General features: G+C 42.6%; 1 protein-coding gene across 1 annotated transcript in view; it reads right to left on the reverse strand.

Annotated features, from left to right (window-relative positions):
* The window catches only part of Dstyk (dual serine/threonine and tyrosine protein kinase), a 48462-nt gene extending 29348 nt beyond the window's left edge, over positions 1-19114 (reverse strand). The window contains exons 1-2 of the mRNA XM_005375347.1: positions 18661-19114; positions 322-710 (exon numbers count right to left, since the gene is read on the reverse strand). Of these exons, the coding sequence (XP_005375404.1) occupies positions 322-710; positions 18661-18925 (654 nt within the window). The 5' untranslated portion in view covers positions 18926-19114. The remainder of the gene's footprint in view (positions 1-321; positions 711-18660) is intronic.
* Between the last annotated feature and the right edge of the window lie 2335 nt (positions 19115-21449).

The following is a 21449-nucleotide window of genomic DNA, read 5'->3' on the forward strand; positions in this document are numbered from 1 at the left end:
ACTAAGCAATGAAAAGGGGTTTTTATGTTGATGACAACTAGTCTGTAAAAGCTTGTCAAGATGTAATTGTTACATATTCTTTTTCTTTCAGAACAGGAGACTAAGAGGCGAGGAGACAAGCAAATCACTTAGGGCCTTGAAGCATGTAAGCAGAGGAAGGGATATTATCTCTTTTCAACTTTTGAGGTTATGTTCCTCTGACTCCAGAAGCTGCTGCTAGAGTTCAGAGTAAACATCACCAAACTACTTTTTCATAAAGTCAAAATAAAAGCAAAGTTGGCACATACATATACAATTGGTATATGAGTACAAGATTGGTACCTTTAAGAGGGCATGTTGCACTGTCACCTCCAGCTCGGCTAAAACATGAGCAGCATCCTTACTGTCCCCTTGGACCTCCAAGTCCTCCTCAGGGATGGTCTCCCAGTTGCCCTGGTGAGCAGCCAGTGTATGTACTAGTTCATACTGTCCAGGGAGCGCCAAGCTGACCCGAGTCTGAGTCCCATAGGTGAAGCGGAGTCGCCGCAGTTTACAGCTGTCTTCAGTACCCAGCCTGGTGGTAGGAAGCACCTGCACCCCCAGCAGCAGGTTCAACAGCTGGCACTTGACATTACAATCCTGGCCGAGGATCAGTATGCAGGGAAGGCAGTCCACAATCTGCTGGAGGTACGTCTCTTCCTTAGGTGGGAAGGAAATGCAGCTCAGCTGGCCTGGTTGGAGAAGGGAGAGTGGGGGGAAAAGGAGTAGAGAGAAAAAAGTGAGGAAGAGTTAGAAGGACTCACACAGAGAATCCATGAGGATGTCAGGGTCCTAAAGCACAGGGGGCAAACTTATGGCACATGTACCACAGCGGGCTGTTTGTTACTGAAAGCTCTAAAAGTCTTCTCTTCCCTGTCCTAGAGGAAACATTTCCAGGAAACTCTCAGTTAAAGAAGACATTAGGAAAACATCCCAGTCAGAAAAAGTTCCTCAAATATCAAACAGAGCTGTTCTCCCCAAGGAACAAGAAGTTATTTCTACCCTGAAAGGTGGCAGTGACCTGATCTTGCCTGCCCACACCCTCCTTCATCCAGTGCAGGATGGCCTACGGAGTTACAAGGACTCTGTCACAAACACAAGTACATTAAAATGACAGTAATCAGGACATGAGTCCAAAGAAAAACCACACCTGAATGTGTCAAAATTAAAACCTCCTCCTGACAGAAGACCTAAAATGTGAACATATATGACCCTTTTAAATGTCTCTACTATACGCAGTTTTAGTTTATGCTCCTCACTTATGACATATTTTGTAACTAAATGCCTCAGCTGATCTGTACATGCATACATACACTGAAATGAAAGTGTGCAAGATTTCCTGAGCCCTAGAGTATTTTCAGTTCATCTCTCTGCTTTCTTAAAGCATCAGGTGCTCAATCAGGATTGATACTTCCTAATCAAGTCACATTCCTTCCACTTATGGATGACAGGTCCCAGAATAAGATAAAGGTCTTTAACTCCTGCTGGGATAAAATCCAGGGAAATCTAGAAAGAGATGTGATCTATCTCAAAAAATACTGTCCTTTCAAGACAACCACCACAAATCTAACTGGTTAGCTTCCCCAAACAGATTCAAACAGTACTGAAGAAAGAACAAAAAGTGTCCTAAAACGTGATAACCTCCTGTGAGGAAAAGAATTGGAAACTGGTGTCCTGAAACTTCAGCTTCAATTCAATCCTTTCCCATTTCTTCAGCACCAGAGTCACCTCCATTTAAGATTTAGAAAGGCCAATCTCTAAACCAAACACTATATCATGATTGAAGTTTTGGGGGTACTACTAACTAAAACAGTATTTGCTTTAGTCACTATGCCATAAACCACAAGAAACCACTTTTATATTGACTATTTTACGCATATAATTGAAACAAGAGGCCTGATTCACTAAAAGCTGGCTCTACTTCAGAACGTACCTGCTACTATCTCAAATCCTCAGGCTTCCTTCTCTTTCACAAACAGCACCAGCAAAAGAGTTTAAAGAGGTCCATATTTCTTCTCTGCATTTCAGTAAGCCCCTTGCTTTCATGTCTGCCTTTAAGTGCACCACCCTGGCCTGCACACATTCATTAGCAAATCAAAGGGCTGGGGATTTAGCTCAGAGGCACAGCCCCTGCCTGGCAAGTGCAAGGTTGTGAGTTCAACTCCCAGTACCACAAAAAAAAAAAAAAAAAAGCAAATCAGACACTGAACTAAGGGAATCTTCCAGGAAATAATTTCCTCAAAAAAGTGAATATAGAGTATTCAGTGAGTGCCTAACTCTCTCTTTACTAACTACAAAAGTATATATCACCAAGCCACATGTGGTGGTGCGTGCCTATAATCAATCCTAGCACTGCGGGAGGCTAAACAGGAGGATCACAAGTTTGAGGCCAGCATGGGCAACTTAGCAATACCCCCATCCCTAAAGAAAAAATAAAGTGCTAGGGATGTAGCTCAGTGTGAAGGCCCTGGGTTCAATCCCCAATACCCCCCAAAAAGTAAAACACCAAGCTATGGGCTAATCTCTAGCCTACCATCTAAAATCACAGGTGCATAGTAGTAGTCCATGTGACCACTTAACAAGTACCCATCCTTTGTACCTTGTTCACAATTATAGACTTATCACAGTTCATTCTCATTATCTATTTAGAATCATTAAAACCCCAAAGAACCACCCTACTGCTCTCTGTTCCTTAACACCCACTACAATGGCTGACACATAGTACATGTTTAAAGTTATACATCTGTTTGTTCTGTGTAAGAACCCACTTATGGTGGAGAATTGTCTACAGAAAGCTATAAGTGAGTCCATAAAGTATTTCAAAAAGCATAGTATGATGATGAATAGTTTAAGGGGAACTAGCACAACATGGAGAGAAGATATGGACAAAAAGCGGGGTCTCCTCCACTCATCCTGCAGAATGCTACCACCTGCTCTCAGCTGGGGCAGTAAGAAGTCCAGCCAGACTTTCAGCTACTCCTCCTAGCTTTCCTCTTCTCTTAGTCCCCCCAGATTCTCCATTCACATTGACAACCTTCACTTGCCTTTCCTAAAAGTTCTTTCATAATTTTAAAAAAAGGGGGACAAAGCTAAATGAGCTTTGTTACTGCTACTACAAGAGTACATGTAACAGAGAAGAAAAGCAACTGCACCACTTTTCAGGACCAGAAGGAGAGGTCACACCCCTCCGAGACTGTTTCAGAGAAGGAAAGCCAGTAAAACATGCTGTAACAGCCTGAACCACAGCAGACACACCCCATTATTCATCTGACCCAAATTATTACCTCCCCTGCTCTATTTCTCCTACAAAAACAGTCACCACAAATAAACCTGCTACTGTCCAAACAATAAAGACCAGTGAGGTAGGAAAGGAGGCTGATGTTGAGCCCAGTTCTGTTTCCAAGCACTCTCCAAAGGCTCCTTGTGGAGCCTACTGCCCTGAAGAAAGCTCCTCAAGATAGTTGTTGTGGTTTGGGGTTTTTGCAGTGGGAAATAATATAATACAGGACACATATTTTATAAGATTATTTTATAAGTCACCCAAAGAACCATATACAAAGACTGCAGGAAATCTGTCCACACAGTAAAGACCAAAGAACCCAGCTGAGGACCTGGATCCCACGATAATGTCCTGCATGAGTTCAGCTAAAGACTTAAAGCCCATAACAATGCCTCACATAAGTCCAACTGGAGGCCTAGAGCCCATGACAATGTCTCACACAGGCCTGTTTCAAGGATCTGCACTGGAAAGGACCAAAGGTCAGTGGTAGAATCTAGAAAGTCTGTGCCAGGGGGATGAAGGATCTGTGCTGGCAGGCTGAGGGATCTGAACTGGAGCCAGGAAGCAATGCTCAAAATAAGAACCAGAGCTCCCCCAAAAAGTACCCCAGCCATCCCCAGCAACAGTGAGGTCCCAAGCTCCTCCAATCATGAGAAAATCCGAGTTCCACTGGGAAAGCCAATGCAATAAGCTTCTCCAGGAGACTGAGCAGTGCACCATCTTCCCCTCCAGAGCCAGGAAGCGATGCTCAAAGTAAGAACCAGAGCTCCCCTAAAAAGTACCACAGCCATCTTCAGCAACAGTGAGGTCCCAACCTCCTCTGATGAAGAGAATAGCCAAGTTCATCAGGAAAGTCAGCATGACAAGCTCCTCCAAAAGAACCAACAGCTCCCTAACAGTTTCCCAACAGCTTCTACCAGCTCCCAAAAGCCTCAAAATTTCTTCCTCTCTAGTTCTGCCTCTTATGCTGCTGGCAACAGTCCTCAAGTGGGCCTCCCACACCCAGCACCATGCTGATTCAGTTCAACTCAGTGTTGTAAGTTGACCACTAGTTGTCAATCCACCACAATTGTCACTGCTATCTATCTCTGGTTTGTTTTGTTTTGTGGTGCTGGGGGTTGAAGCCAGGGCCTTACGGATGCTAGGCAAGTGTTCTGGCGCTGGGCTACATCCCCAACCTTTTTTTGTGTGTGTGGCACTGAAGATTAAACCCAGGGCCTTCACACTGAGATACATTCCTAGCCTTTTACTGATTTATTATTTATTTTGAGGTGGGCAGAGTCTTGCTAAGTTGCCCAGGCTGGCCTTGAACTTGTGATCTTCCTATGTGAGCCTCCCAAGTAGCTGGGATTCCAGATATGTGCTACCATGCCTGGCTATCTGTTTTTCCAAACACCACTATCTAAGCCTTCTGTTTCTCCCACAAATCATTTGCTTTTTCATTAATCTCCAACATGCCTATAAGATTTAAACCAAGGCACAGATAGAAATGCTACTGAAAGAAGCTGGTCTTCCAGCGTGCTCCTCTGGGCACACAGCTAATGTGACGAGGCATACAACATGGGAGTGGGAACAGCACTAGAGCGAGGACAGATGTTCTGAACCCAGGCTTCGCCACTGACTAGCTTTGTGACCCTCGCAGTCTGCTTGCTCTCTCTGGGCCTTGAACTGTTCATCTGTAAACTGAGAGAGTTGGACAGTACATATCTGACATCCTTTTCAGCTCTTAAATTCTATGTTACTATATTTTTTAAACTGTTGAAAGAGTAAAGACATAAAGGAGATGGCAGGTTGATCTGGTTATTTTTATTTTACTTTAAAGTATATGTGAAATTAAATATGCAGGCTCCCTCAAGGATTACTGCAGATCAAAAAGTTGACTGAACTAGCCAGGGGATCTGAGTGCAGTCTTTTCAGTCTCCAAAGAAGAGATTAAAAGCTGTAGACTGGCAGTAGGAGGGAGGAAGGAAACCTGTTACAGAGCTGCAGCAGCTGCCTTCCTGACAGTTAAAGGACTTCTGAGTTAATAGGGCTTTCTTTGGTAATTAATATAACAGCATCTGCATATGAGCTGCCAGAAGGTAACAGCATGGCTCCTCAGCTGGCGCACATTCACCCTGCCAACTCTGGCTGCAGGAAGATTCATATCCAATTGTCTTAAGTGCAAACCAAGGCTTTTCTTTTTCTTCTTTTTTTTTTTTTCTTGGTAGTTGTTCTTAAATACACATTATCTTGACTGGAGCTACTTCTAAATAAAAGTTTCAAGTTAGAAGGAGAAAAAGAACAGCACACTGTCTTGTTTATTTGTTCTAGATAACACCTACTGAGCCCTTTGCATGTACTCATCTCTTTATCTGCTTCATCTTATTTAACTGCTCACAATTCAACAGACAAGGTCTATTATTATCTTCATTTATAAATAAGGAAACAGAAGCTTAAATTATCAATCAAAATTTGGTTTCACCTAAGTAGGTGAAAGGTAGAAAACAGGTATGTGCAAGAGTTGTACCTACAATTTCTTTGGGGGGGGGTGTTTCTGGTACCAGGAACCAAACTCACAACCTTGCGCTTGCCAGGCAGGCGCTGTGCCGCTGAGCTAAATCCCCAGCCCCTGTAATTTAGTGCCAGGTAATTAGGCAGTGTCCCTACCACAAGTTTCTTAATCTTGGGCCAAACACACAAAATTCAGTAATTATAGGACCGCCATTTAAAGCAGATAAACCTTCTGAAAGTTGCCCCAAGCTGTGAAGACAGCTGGTGCATACCTTTAAAACTGTTACCATTATTCCAGCTAAGATCTCTAGAGTCCCTATTCTAAGAAACTTTAAGTACTTTTCAGAGAAATTCTTAATGCTCTTCTTATCAGTCAGTGTATGTCACACTGGATTTAAAGTTAAGATTATTCTTTTTTTTTTTTTTTTTTTTTTTTTTTTTTTTTTTCTTTTTTTGAGGCAGGATCTTGCTATGTAGTTCAGCCAAGCCTTGAACTTACTTTGTAGCCCAGGCTGGCCTCAAGCTCATGGCAATATTCCTGCCTCAGCCTCCCGAGTGCTGGGATTACAGGTATGTACCACCTGTAATGTTTAGTCTATAAAAGAAGGTCAAGAGAAGGAATGCTAATAAACTATTTATGTCACTAGTGACCTGTCAGGATAGATACTTTAAACTGCTTTTGCAGTAACAGCAATGGACTTGAATCAATAAACCTCGCTTCTTGTCTGTTTTCCATCCCAATACTCATGAGATGATCAAAGGCAACGATATTACTATCAGATCACACCCTTTGTCTAATCACATTTCTATATGGCTGACTGTTCTCTGAACCTAAGCATTAAAGTAAGTTTTCCCTGGACCTTTGGGTCTTCATTTCTGAAGGCCTGTGCATAAAAATTATGATTGAGTAAATTTGTTATTGGCCGGGGATGTGGCTCCGTGCTACAGCATTCATTTGCTTAGCATGTGTGAGGCCCTGCGTTCAATCCTCAGCACCACAAACTATAAATAAATCTCTTATGGCTTGCTCTTGTTAGCCATCTTTTAAGACTGTGAGTTGTGCCATTTTGTTGGGTAAGGAAATACATCACACCTTTCCCTCTACAAATCCAGAGGGTTGGCAAAGACTTCAGTATTAATTCAGGTCTCAACACAGAAACTACTGCCATTCTAGTTCCTAGTACCTAATGATTTCCCTCCTTTAGTAACTGTCTTTGGTTTTTTGGTTTTTTATCTTACTGTTAATATTGATCTTCTCTACATATGAGCTTTTATGTAAGACACTTTAAGTCCTCTTATAAGCATGAATATAAAGGATTTTATAATTAATTGAAGCAACCAGTGACACAAAGATACATTCCTGCAAACAAGTAGTGATGTTTTATTTTGTATTCAATGTTTACATTTGTTTATTTGCTTTTCATGTTGTGCTGAGGATGGAACCCAGAGCCTTGTGCATGCTAGGTAAGTGCTCTACCACTAAGCTACACCATCCTCTAGCCTCTTATATTAACAGTGTACCAAAAATAGAGAAAAGGACAAATTCTAAGACAAGAAAGGAATACTATATAGCCTTTCTACTAAAATCAATTCTACTACAAGCTTCAAAGTATGGAGCTACAAAAATCCCAGGAGCTGAGAGGAAAAAAAATCCCAGACAAAAAACATTTATTTATCATTTCCAAACAAATTATGTAACTTCAGCTAAATTTATAAAATTCTGGGGTGTTTTGTTTTGTTTTGCTTGCAGTGCTAGGGACTGACCCCAGGGCCTTTCACAAACTAGGCAAGTGCTCTAACACTAAGCTACATCCCCAGCCTATAAAATTCTGACTGACACAGAAAAAACTCAATTTAAGGAAACCATGTGCTTACATAGTCTGGGCTTCAGAAAACTTTAGAACCAAGTAGTACAAGGTACTTTCATGAATGCCATTTGAAAATCAGAAACTTGAAATGTACTCAAGTAGCCAAAGCTCTTGTTGGAAGCTGAAAGTCAAGCTGACAGAAGTATCCCTAAAGGTATTCCATCTGGTGGCCATGGTAAGATTGCTACCAGTTTTTAAGAAGCAGAGAGTCCTCATACCAGGAAAGAGGGAAACAGCCTCTCCAAAGGCAGATATACACACTCATACACACACTGTCTCTCTCGCTCTCTCTCTCATGCATGCACACACCGAGAGCCATGTAAAATTAGATGGCATGAGGCAGCTTGCTGACAAGTTCCTTTCTGGATGAAACAGCTCCTGAGGCTGGTCATGCTACCGAGGGAACAGAAACAGAGCTTGGCAGCTAAAGCTGTAACTTACAGAATGTGGAGATGGCAGCAGTTCCTCCAAGGATGCCAAGCTCATACTTCACAAAAGGCTTATTCTGTTGTGTGGAAAGTAGCATAAAGTAGCATATAACCATTAAGAATGCTTCAAAGGTAGGGATGTGTCCAAAGGACACCAGAACCAGCCTGAACAAGGGCTCACAGACTAAACTGAGGATTATACATGCATTAAAATCATAAGATTATAAAAGTTACAATCCACTGAAAAAATTCCTAAGTCCACACTGATATCATAAAGGAAAAAGAAAGCTGTCCTTTATGGCAGAACATAAACTAATAAATGTAGAAAGGATGATGGGTAGAAAAACCACCACAGAGGCAGTGGGAGTTGTTAATGGATGCTAGGTCTAGTGAAAGATTGCACAGGTACCAGTGAAATCTCAGAACACGTTCCCACAAAAGATTAGTCAAATATGAAAAAGAAAATGGTGAATTTAAAATGGCAAAACCTAGAAGACACACATGGTTAGCAATCAAGCTTAACATCTCAGGAAACTGTGAGAGTGGCATGCCCCCTGCGGGCAGTGGGCATCTCAGCACTTCTCTGTCTGCTCCTGGGTGTAGTCAGGAGGAAACAGCCTATAGACCAGAGCTAAGGATCAGCACAACACAAGGGCTGGTCTTTAAACATGTCCAAGACATAAATGCCAGGGAAAGGCTAAGAAATTGTTCCAGATAGAGGAATCTGAAGATACATAACAACTAAACACTACTTGTATTCCTGAAGGATCCTAGACAAAGAAAAGTGGATGGCAGGACAGTTAGCAAAACTTAAATGGGGTCTGAATACTGAGTCCATGTTAATTTTCTGATGTGGAGAGTGTACACTGAGATGGAGGAGCATGTCCCTGTGTGAAAGAAGGGCACACTGGAAGGTTTAGAGATGAAACAACTTATCTGCATCCTGGTGTCAAAGGTTTTGAAAAAGAGCTGGGAATATAGCTCAGTGCGAGTGCTTTCCTAGCATGTGCCACGCTTGGGTTTCATCCCTAGTACTGTTTTTTTTAAGAAAAAGTTCTGAAAAGGACAAAACAATATATATGAAGAAAAGAGCCGGCTGCTTATGAATCAAATGCATTGAAGTGTTAACTGGGAAGTCTGAGTGAAGCAGGTATAAGAGCTCTTGAGGCTATTCTAGCAACATTTCTATATGTGTGAAATTATTTCAAAAAAACTTAATGATCCAAAGTGATACCTAGGAAAGTATATACAACTCTGGACTCCGAAGTATGAGATAAATAGACAGAATTTTACCAGACAAGGAAAAAAATACATCAAATATACAGTGATAATAGAATCTGAAAAATAACATTTTCTTCATTGCCACCACTTTTGCCCTACGCATTACCTTTTCAACTATACTGTCACATGGGGCTGGGGATTTAGCTCAGCAGCACAGTGCCTGCCTGGCAAGCGCAACGTCGTGAGTTCGATTCCCAGTACTGGAAAAAGACAAAAAAATAAAAAAATAAAACCTGTCTCAACTATACTGTCACTGCTCAGAGTCTGGGGAATTCAAGCCACTCATTTAGGTAAGTAGTTATGATCAAATGTACAGAGTTGGTTTGGGTTTTCTTTTTTATTGTGGTACTGAGGATTACACCCTTGGATATCCTACACAGTGCCTACCACTGAGCGGTACTCCCAGCAGAGGATCAGATTTAGAATCCAAAGTCACAGGCTGAGCACCATAGACCCATGCCTCAGCACAGAACACTGATGAAAATCACCTATTACCACCCAGTGCCTTAATGGAGAAGCCACTGGAGGAAGCTTGACCTCACAGTGCCTATAGTGGCCCCCTTGTTTATGCAGGAGTAGAGAACACCTAGCCATCACTGGAAGAAAGCAGGCTACCTCCTTACCATCCTGACTCTTACTTGACATTAACAAACCAGTTTTCCAAGTTACAGCAGCAGAACTTCTCCAATTCTCTCCACACATCAGGCTAGTTGTTCAATGAGGAAAAACTAAAATAGGTTTCTCTAGTGAAGTTTTTATATGCCAAAAAATAAGAATGACTTTTCTCCTATTAGTTATTTTTCCCCCATTCCTCTTTGTATTCATAAATCTCCATAATATTAAAAACTAAGGCCACAGTATATTTTATGGATATTCTTAAAACATAAACTCAACATTGATTCAGTCACTGTTCCTCTAGTCTAGATGAACAGAGCATTTGCTGAAACTAGTCTTGTAACCTAGTTGCATTTGTGATACGGCCTTAGTCCTTGTACTAGAAAAAAAAAAATTTCCCCAGTACTGGGGATTAAACCCAGGGACATCTCACTGAGCTACAACCTCAGTCCTTTCTGAATTTTCTGTTTTTGAGACAGGTTCTCACTAAGTCATTAAGTGTCCAGGCTGCCCTAAAATTTGCAATCCTCCTGTCTCAACCTCCCAGAATGCTAGGATTATAACTGCATGCCACCAAACAGGCTGGGTTTTTTTGTTTTGTTTTGTTTTTTAACCTTGGGAAATTCTCTCCCCATTACATAGACTGGCAAAGGGAAAAAAACACTAACCTGAAATCTTATCTGGCCTAAAGTTCTTAATCTGATAAAACTAAAGTTAGAAACTTTTTATACACGAGTAAAAGGGATAAAAGCACTTTATTTTTTCAAGTCAATTTTCAAAATCAGAAGTTTTCATGAATACCCAACCAAGACATCATTCTTTGGGGCAATTGTGATGCATCCTTTCATTAGACAAGTGGAAAGCAAAACAATACTCAATCTGGACCTCCCATCTTCCTGCCCAGAGAACAGCACACCAGGGAATGGAAGCAGATTTGTAAGAAAGCCACCTCCAAGAGAGTGGTGGGCAAAACGTTCCCACAGCCACAATGCACACAGCTCCAGGGAATGGATCCAAACCATTCACACTGGCTATGAAAAGGACAGGAAAACATACTGCACTTCAACCTGCTTCATAGCTCAAAGCAAAAAGGCACTTATCTCACCCACCACTACATGTATTTTCTGTTCACAGGTCAACTTTAGGATGCATGGCAAAGAACTGAATCACTCTTTAAGCCTCTGAGTGGCCTATACTGAGACTGGGCATCCTGAGAGGAACTCTAGTCAGACCTCTAAGAAGTAAGAAAGAAAACCTGCATCTTCCACATGCATCCTCTCTACTGTTATCAGTGACACTACCCATTCCCCAGGCTGTGCAGAAGGCAAAACCCATCATTCCTTGAGGCCATTTTTTTCCTATAAGAAGGGACAGATTCATCTTAAGTCTTACAACTATATATTAGGGGCAAACACCACCCAGCCACAAGTCTCACACTCTTGCTACTGGCTTTTCTAAGGAGAGGAGGGAGATGAAAGAAGCTCTAATAATAAGCCTTACACATGCATTCTGCATTTGAGCCACACAAACAATACAATTAACATTACTTCAACAAAGAGAGAGGTCAAAGCTGGCACAATGGATTCTCCTGTAACTTGTAACTCAGGAGTTTGAGGTCGGAGGATCACAAATTTAAGGCCAGTCTGGGCAATACTGCAAGATCCTGTCTCCAAAAAGAGAGGTGGGGTGGGATAGAGGAATCGAGCTAATTTTCTTGTACTCGTTCAGAAAGTGAGCAGATTATCTCAATTCCTACTTTTTTCCCAGGGTCTCATAAACCCTAGGCAAGTACTCTAACTAGCACTCAATTCTTATTCTTGATGTTTTGTTTTGTTTTGTTTTGTTTTGTTTTATTTTTGTGATAGGGTCTCACTATGTAGCCCAGTCTGGCCTCAGACTCATGGCAATCCTCCTGCCTCACCCTCCCAAGGGCTGGGATTATCGGTGTGCACCATCACACCCAATCCTCAACTCTTATTCTTACAAATACTATTTAATCATACAATTTGCCAGATACCCACTCCTACCCCCTCAAAGACAGCTGAGGGGATGTAGCTCAGTGGTAGAGTGCTTGCCTAGCATGCACAGGCCCTGAGTTCAGTACTATACTGCCCAAAAAAAGACAGCTCCCCCAACAAAGACAGCTAATAGTTAAGTAAGTAATCAATTTATAGACAATGAAGAACATGAAACCAGGTGTGTTGGCACACACCTATAATCCCAGCACTCAGGAGGCTGAAGCAGGAGAATCTCTGTGAGTTCAAAGACAGCTTGTGCTACATAATGAGTTCAAGGCCAGCCTAAACTGCACAGTGAGACCATGTCTCAACCCAAACAGGGGTTGGGGGATGATAAAATATCAATCCTTTCATAACATCAATTTGGAATTAATAATCTCAGTTGGACAGAGGGGTTCACCACTGGATAACACTCTGGGTAACATGTAAAGAATTAGGAATTAAAGATATGTTGAGTGAATAAATATTAAGAATTTACTTCCCATATCATAGTGAAACTCTGGTCTACTGGTACTGCATGTAACTCATTCTTTGGGACATGAAAATTTCCTTAGGATACTGACACAGGATGTAACTGTAGCCTCTCGGCATAGTGGCACATGCTTGTAGTCCCACTACTCAGAAGGCTTAGGCAAGTGCTTCCCTTAAGGCCAGGAGTTCGAGGCCAGCCTGGGCAACATGGCAAGATCCCACCTCTAAATAAATAAATGAACTCCAGTCCAGCTAATCTATTGTTCTTTTTGTAGGGGCCCAAATAATAAAAATATAGGTGATTCTACAAAATCCTTATCTTCTGTAGGGGAAAAAATATCCTTCTGATATGAGAATTATATTGCATTTAATTTCAAAATATCATTCCAATACCTATCAGCCACAGAAATAACCTAATAGATATTATATACCTATTATGTACAAATCACAAAGGTTAGGCCCTGCAGGGAATACAAGAATGACTGAAACAGTCTTTATCCCTTGGGGTTCAAAATCTAGTCAGCAGAGTAAGGCAAATCTACTCATACCTCTCTCACCAGTAAATAAATAAATACACGATCTGAATGAGCAGAGACTATAGAAACTGAGTAACCAGTATAAAGTGAAATGCATCTCTCTCTAATTTAATGACATACTTTCTGAGAGTTTACTTTCAAAAGACTGTTGAAAGTCTTGAAGTACACTTATCACAGGGAGATTCCTTGTTCTCTCAGTCTAGTGAAACAGAACAAAGTGTAAAAAAAGGAAAAAGTTAGCAGAGCAAAACACAATTGAACAATCACAGTTGATTTTTAATTAAATCCATGCTTTCTCTAAATACTATTTGTGGCTGGGCATGGTGGCACACATCTGTGATCCCAGCACTTGGGAGCCTGAGGCAGGAGGATCATTGCGAGTTTGAGACCAGCCTGGGCCACAAAGTGAGCTCAAGGCCCCCTTGAACTGCATAGCAAGACCCTGTCTCAAAAAGACAAAATGAAATAAATAAAATTAAAAAATAAAAAATAAACACTACTTTCAAAGCTGGAAGAAGTAGCTATACTGAAATAAGTAATGACTTTTAAGATTAAACAGATTGCAACTGATGATAAATTTTTTTTTTTTTCTTTTAAGACCAGGCAGAATCGTATAACCCTTTTTAACAGTAAGCTGCCCTGTGCCATGGGAAACAGATTTTCCCAAGGAAGAAAGATTAGGAAGGGGAAAGGCTAACAGGGGTAGGGTGCAAAGAGCCATTGTGCTTGGAAGGCCATTTCCTCCCAGTCCTAATCAGCAATGAGGGGCCTGATGTTGAATGTGAGGCCTGGAAATTGGAATAAGGGGCCTGCGCAGGCTGTGTTGCATTTCCATTCAGGGAATCCCATAGCCTCCCACTGAAGGAAATTAGGGTTCGTGGCAATCTATAAAGTCTGTGCTATGACTCATTTGTAACAAGTCTCTCTGCTGCAGGGTGCATTTTGTTTTCCCATGGCCAGGTCAGTAAAGAAGAAGGAGCCACAGAAACAGAACTAGACTCAAAACCTGCAGACCTGGGCCTAATCTAGCCCCAACTCAAAATTATTCTGACCCACATTCCTCCTTGCTGCCTCTTACTCTTCTCCAACCCCATGTTTCAACATCCTCCAGTATTCACCAGCTGTATACACACAGCCACATATACTTAGCCCTAACTTCATACCTTAGCTTTCATGTACATTGCCTCACCTGTCACAGCTTTGTCACTTCCATTCTGTTTACTGAGACATAATTAACCACTTTTATGTGTACAATCCAGTGAGTTTTACTATGTTCACAAATCTGTACAACCATCATCACTAATTCCAGAGCATTTTCAACCACCTGAAAGAAATTTCATGTCTATTAGCAGCCACTCCTGATTTTCCTCTCCCCACGTTCCCTGTCAACCATCAGTCTACATTCTATCTATTGGAGTGTGTCCATTTTGGGTGTCTCACACAGACAGAATCACAGTTTATGGTACTGTGTGTCACTCCTATTTTATACAAGAATCCACAACTCAAACAGGTTAAATAACTTGCCCAAGTCACAAAGTTAATAAGTGAATGTTTGGGCTTGCTTTTGATGGCTGTATGCTGCTTCTATACGGTAAGGAAATTAAGAAAGACAAAGTCAGCCAGGTGCAGTGACGCCTGTAATCCCAGCTACTTGGAAGGCTGGGCCAGGAAGATCAAAAGTTTTGGTCCAGCCTGCCAACTTAGCAAGACCCTGTCTCAAAAAGATTAAAAAAAGAAAAAAGAAAAAATAAAGGAGAGAGAAAGAAAGTCTTAGCTATACTTGGAAAAATGAAGTTTCATTAATCTGAATTTTTAAAAAATTTAAAAGTCACAATTATAGCAGCATCTCTACTGAGCTTGTATGGAAATGCATGGGCAGCTCTTCTAAACAAAATGTGACAAATCCCTCAAAAGCACACCCATCCCATCTGGTGCTGTTTCACCCCTTGCCCAGCTTCTTGGCACCCTCAGCCCCACAAGGATGAAAGTAGGCTTCAAAGAATCTCTTCCCTCCCAATGTTTTGTTTCTTCCCCAAATGTCACCCTGCCACTTAAGCTTTACTCCTCAAATTTCTATGATGTATATTCTAAATAAGTACACGAGTGTTTTTCCCTTTTGAATTCTGGCCCTCGGTTTCTACTACAAGGCATGATGAGAGAAAGTTGAAGACTGTTGTCACACGTAGCTGTCAGCTAACCAAGGGCAAAGAACTATAAAAACCTAACAATTACAACTCACATAAAATGCCTATAACCTAGCCACACCATAGCTGTTTTTTCCTGTTTTATGTATTGCATATGTATAAAGTTTAGATTAGATTAGGTATTTATAGCAGACAAAGTTCAGGTCCTCCTAGTTCTTTTTATCCATCATCCAACAGAAACAAAAGGTGTACTATTATGATAATAATTGTAATTATTTTTTCTTAAAAGAAAGGCATAGAAAGGAAGAACAGATCTCCACTAGCGCTGGGCCAAAAGCAATGTTTACTCTATCCAGTGTACACAGCCCACTGACTACTGTACAAACCCCACTGTGCACACACTCCAGTGTACACACTGACTAGCGCACAAAAGGCACTCAAGACTCTACCACATAATAGCTAATACTTACCGGGCCCACCAGGTACTGTTTTAAACACATACACGTATTAGCTCCCAGCCATCCTACAGGTAAGTACTATACAACTGCTGTCTCCACATGAGCCAGTGGTACAGGTCATTCAGTCAGCAGAGGGTGGGACTGGGATTGAAGGGAGGCAGCACAAATGACAGAGTTCCAACCAGACACAGTGGAGTCACAATGTCTTAAAACTGAGAGGCTTCTGACAAACTGTAATAACAGAAGCTGTACTGTATCATAAAACAAAAATATTTTTCCCTCTTCTACTTTTAAATACTCCAACTTGCCCTTCTTCAGAAGGGCTCAAAGTCTTTATCTCATTACTGTGGAACCCTTTAACCAAAAAATAATAATAAAACAAATTTTTAAAAAATTTGAAAACAGAGGTGGTCTCATCCCTTGCATTGACGTGAAAAGAAGGCCAAGAATTTGGGCAGCAGAACTGAATCAAGGAAACTTACTCCTAATTCAGTTTTCTTTATACAAACCAAGCCACTCTTTAAAAAGATCACTTTAGAATTCCATCACTTTTTAAAATTCTAAAATATCACATGCATATATATTTTCTACACTGTCCTGAGTGAATATAAAACAATCAAAATTAAGATGGAAGTATTATTATGGGTTTCTTCCCACACATTGTGGTTGAAAATGAAACAAAAATGTTCAGTATTATATGGTACTACAAATGTTAATATAAAGAAGCCAGACATAGTGGTGCATGCCTGTAATCCTAGCACTTGGGAGGCTGAGGCAGGAGGACTGGGATAGTTGGAGTCCAACCTGGGCTACATACTGAGTTCAAGGTCAGCCTGAATTACATAATGAGATTCCATCTCAAAAAACCAACTAAATAGTACATAAAGAGACATGAAAATTGCCCACTATTGTTGCCATCCTTATAGTCCAATAATTTCAAATTTATAGTTAGCCCCTAATCTTCAATTGCTCAAACACCATACTGCATCAAATCTAGAAGCACAATTCCATTCTTCAACTTTCTCAAGGTTTGTTAGGTTAAGAATTGAGTGTGCCTTTCCTCAACATTCCAAGTTTCTATTAATGAGAAACCAAGGTTCTAAAAGAAATGAGACTATCTTTGAATGACTTTGACCATATTACAAAGACAGCCTGTAAAAGGAGAAAACAAGGGCTAGTTATCTTTTAAAGAGTAGTTTCTACTAACATGATTACCTGAATAGCTGGGACGATGGCACCCCTAAAATACACATACCGATTTTCCCTAGTGCATGTTTGCCCCACAAAACAAAACCCTGCACTGACAGGAAGGGAAGCATTTTACTGAACAAGATCAAATTGTTCTCAATCCCATCATCCGCACCATGCTGTGTTTTTACCTGGGAAGGACAGAGTTCTGAGAGTGCAGAGAATTAAATACACAAAGGTAAGTTCATAATGCAGTCAACCAGAAAAGCCAATGTTGCAAAATACAAAGGTGCACTTGTATTTCTCAAGGTGGCTTTTAAAGAATAAAGATGAGAGCTAAGCAAGATGCCTTGGAAACTGCCACCCCTCTAAGGTGACTCTATTCTCCAGTTTCTTTGTATAGGACACACTCTAAAATAATTGTTTAAAATCAGGTACCAACAGAGAGCTTTTTAAGAAAAGTTATGAGAAAAACTTCAGATCAGAAAAAGTTGCTAGAAAGCGTTGCTCCATCCCTCTGGGGCTCTCCTTGAAAACATTGGCCCTTCCTACCGGCTGTTTTCAGGCAGCCTAAGAAATCAATACCCTCTACAAGTCCATTTCTAGAACAGCGGATCTCTGGACAGACAATGTCAAAACCACAACTTCAGAAAAGCTAGTCATCACCCTAATCCCCTGAGGTAAAATAGGAATTTTTTAATTGTTACTTAGGCCAACTAACTGGAATGGTATCGTGTAGGACCCTATCAGAATCTTACAAGCTCATTTTTATCACCACTACTGGAATCTCAAGTTTAAGATATTCAGTATACAGCTTGGAGAATACGAGGTCCACACACAAACTTCAAACAATCTATTCAATCTGCAACCTCAAATTTGCTGTCAGTGACTAAACTGACTGACGCTTCTGAAAGTGTTTCAGATCCCTGCTTCGGAATCTGTCTTTTCAAGCTAGATTCTTAGACCCCCCCACCAACATTCTCAAACAGAATCTGCATGAGAGCTGAGACAAGGCGTTTTAAATCAGCTCCTGGGGCAATTTTAAGAATCCACCGACATTTTTGCTGTGTTGTCCCTTTTCTCTTCCAAACTATATTCTAATAGGCATACGGTAGTTACTAAATTCTCCAGTTCTTCCCGGATAGCGCTTAAAAGAAAACAAGGTAGACACTGGCGACCATGCATGATTTTAGGTGGTTTGGGGCCTCTGGCACATCCTAGATAGAATTTTGTCAAGGAGGACCACAGCTGCTAGTTCTTCCAGGGCTCGGAACCAACATGATCCCTTCCCTCTGACTTCTTCACCATAAGCAGCATCTCGGGGCAATGCCCTGCCACCCATCAGATACATTTCCGTTGCTGCTCCCAATCCTGTTTAAGGTACATTCCTGCTTCGCAGAACTGACTCGCGATTGGTGTACAGCCTTTTACTCACTGAAACACACACGTACAGGTCCCGCTACAGTGCCAAGGCTGAGGAATCAGAAACCCTGCCCTCCATCCCTCCCTCCATCCCTCCACTGAGGCGCGGACCACAACTGCCCTGCCCCACCTCAACTCAGAGCAACTTTCCCACTCGCGGGTTGGCCCCCGCCCTCCCCGAAAGCGGCCCTCCCCAGTCCCGCCCGCGCCGGCCCGGTACCCCGGTCCTGGCTCCTGCGCCGGGCCCCTCGGCCCCAGACCCTGGCCGAGGCTCCGGCGCCCCCGCCTCGAGGGACGCCTTCCCCCCTCCGCGGCATCTCGCACCCGCCGGGCCACGCGGCGCGCCGGCCCCTCTGCGCGCCTTCCCGGGGTTGTTTTGCAGGAGCAGGGGTGCGGTCCGCCCTCCCATTTCCCTCCGTGCCCGGGCCTGTCATCCTTACCCGCCGGCAGGCCCATTTCGGCGACATCGCCAGTAGCGTCGGGCTCGGCCCCGCCGCAGCCCGCGGGGAAGGAGGGACAGCTATGGTTGTGGGAGCACTTAATGTCGCGGAAGAACTTCTGGGTTTCGCGCAGGTTCTGCCTCAGACGGCCCAGGTAGCGGCGGTAGCGACCGAAGCCCCGGCACAGCTCGCGGATCATTCCGCCGCCGCCGGGGCCAGGACCCGACACGGGCTCGCTGCCCCACGGCGGCGCGTCGCCCTCCATCTCCGCAGCCCGCTGTCTCCGCGGCCTGGTGCTGGCCGCTGGCCCGGCCCCCTCCTTCCCGCCCCCCAGTGCTGAAGGGAGGTGGATTCCGCCTCCTCACGCCCACGCCTGCAGTCCGCTCGGCTTCCAGTCTCGTCACTGCTCTTGCAAACAAGCTGACGCGCAGCGCGCCGCACACGGAACCTTTCCCTCCGCTCCGAGGAGGGAGTGGGAAGAATCAGGAAGGCACCGGTCCCGCGCGGTCTCTTGGGACTTGTAGTTTAGGCAGGGACCTCGCGCCTGAACCCCGAGGCTCGCGAGTCTGTGGGTGTGACTGATCCCCTTTTCATTAAAACCTCACCTGTTCTTGTTTATACACGCTCTCCTTGTTTAGAAAGTGTGTCCCTAAACCGGACGTGGTGGTGCACGCCAGTAAACCCAGCATTCTCGGGGGCTGAGGAAGGAGGATCTCAAGTTCGATTCCCATCTGGGGAAATTGAGAGACTGTCTCTCAAAATTTAAAAATAAAAAGGGGTAGGGATATAGCTCCGTGCGAAGGCCCTGGGCTTACTCTCCAGTACCACACACAATAATACATAAAATTAAAACGCTCCCTACACGAGTGTCCCTGAGGAGAGGAAGGAGCTGGGAACCCAGACCTCAGCAGAAATGGGGTGTTTTACAGAAATCAGAGCGAAAGATTTTAATAGCGGAGAAAAGGAAGGAAGCAAGACCGAGGCCAGTAAGAGCTCCATGGTTACCCTAAATAACGCGGTTTGTAGACACAGCGAATACTGGAGAATCAGCTGAAAATACCTTGGGGATCGTGAAATCGCTTAATATTGTGTTACTTTCTCCTTTTCCGACTTTCTTTCTCCAGATGTGGGAGGGAGGGTGAGTAAAAGAGTCGATATGACCCATAAACTGAGGTACAGTTGGTTTCTTGGAGGAAGGAGACCGGGCGGGTAAGGGGAAGCTGAGGTTTGTAGCCTTCCGAACCATTTCTGATTATCTTAACTCGGTTTCTGCCAATGCTCAAGATTTCCATTGACTGTCACGGACTCCTGGACACAATTACTACGACGTGAGCAAAACTTCACGCAAACTACCTTTTTTGCTTCTTCCCATTTTCTCTCCCCTCTTCATCAGGCACAAAGCCCCATCTATGTTTTTCTCTGGTGGAAAGACCTCATCTCTTACCCAGGACAGATTTCTTCTTTGAGAGGCTAAATGGTGTCTTTACTCAAATGAATTGAAGAGGAGATTTGAGTTTGGCCCTGGACCCACACCAGCACTCTCATCTCCAAGCCTTGCCTGTAACCCCAGGCAAGATCCCACTCACCATCTATGAAGTGAGCTTTGGACTAGTTCATCTTTTCCTCTCTATGAGCCCTGATTCCAAAAATTGTACTTCTGTCTCATCTCTGATCGAATCCTGAGTGCAAGTGCCCTCAAGTTATCAAGTCATGATATTCGGATAGATTCAGTGTAATATGTGAAGGCGTTCTCGTTCCTGGGACTTTTAGCATATTTTAGAAATGGGTCAACAATTCGAAAGAGTCTGCGCTAGGTAACTGTGACGACTGGCTGTAAGGAGGAAGCCTTAGGTTCCTTCCCATTTACTTCCTCCGTTAGTTGGTCACATATTCTCCCCTGGATATTCCTCCTCTTTGCAAGGTGGTATTCCCTGTACAAACACACACACACACACACACACACACACACAGATCCCAAAGCTCAGTAAAGCAGAACGAAAAATACAAAAGGGGAATTTAATGTAACATAGTTTGTACAATTTCTAAAACTATAAGAGATGCAGCAAAGTAATATGTAATGGTCACACATGATGATTTCCAGAAAAAGGAGATCAGATGAGAGACCATGCAGTCTGGAGTTGTCTAGAAAAGCAATCTACCTTAAAGGCAGGGCATATTTTGGATAGATGAAGTAATTAGAGAGGGCATTATTTCAGGATTTGTTTTGAAAGCTCTCCATTGATTGATCTTTAGGATTTTTGCAGTCTTTTAGCATTACAAACAATGCTTCAGGAAATACCTTTTTATAAACATCATTTTGAAAATATCTCTCTCTCTCTCTCTCTCTCTCTCTCTCTTTCTCTCTCTCTGTGTGTGTGTGTGTGTGTGTGTGTGTGTGTGTGTACTGGGGAATGAATTCAGGGTCTTCTTGCTGAGCTGTATCTCCAGCCCATTTTTTACTTTTTGATTCTGAGACAAGGTTTTCACTAAATCACCAAGGTTGAGCTCAAACCTGTGATCCTCTTGCCTCAGCCTCTTAAAGTTCTGGGATTGTGGGCCACCACAAGGAGTTCACTCCTATTTTTTTAATCTGCTGAAGAAAAGGATAAGTTTTGTATTTAAAAATCAAAGGATATGACAATGAGTTCTTAAATCACAATAACCTACCAGCAAAAATACATATTTTATTCAAATATATAATTCAAAGGACAAATTAAGGAATTAGGGATTCGAATGGTAAGAGGAGAGGCTCTAAATTAGTGTAGGAAAATCCCCAAAAGTGATGAGAA

This window comes from Chinchilla lanigera, unplaced genomic scaffold, assembly GCF_000276665.1.
Source record: "Chinchilla lanigera isolate Chin_1 unplaced genomic scaffold, ChiLan1.0 scaffold00005, whole genome shotgun sequence".
Lineage (NCBI taxonomy): Eukaryota > Metazoa > Chordata > Mammalia > Rodentia > Chinchillidae > Chinchilla > Chinchilla lanigera.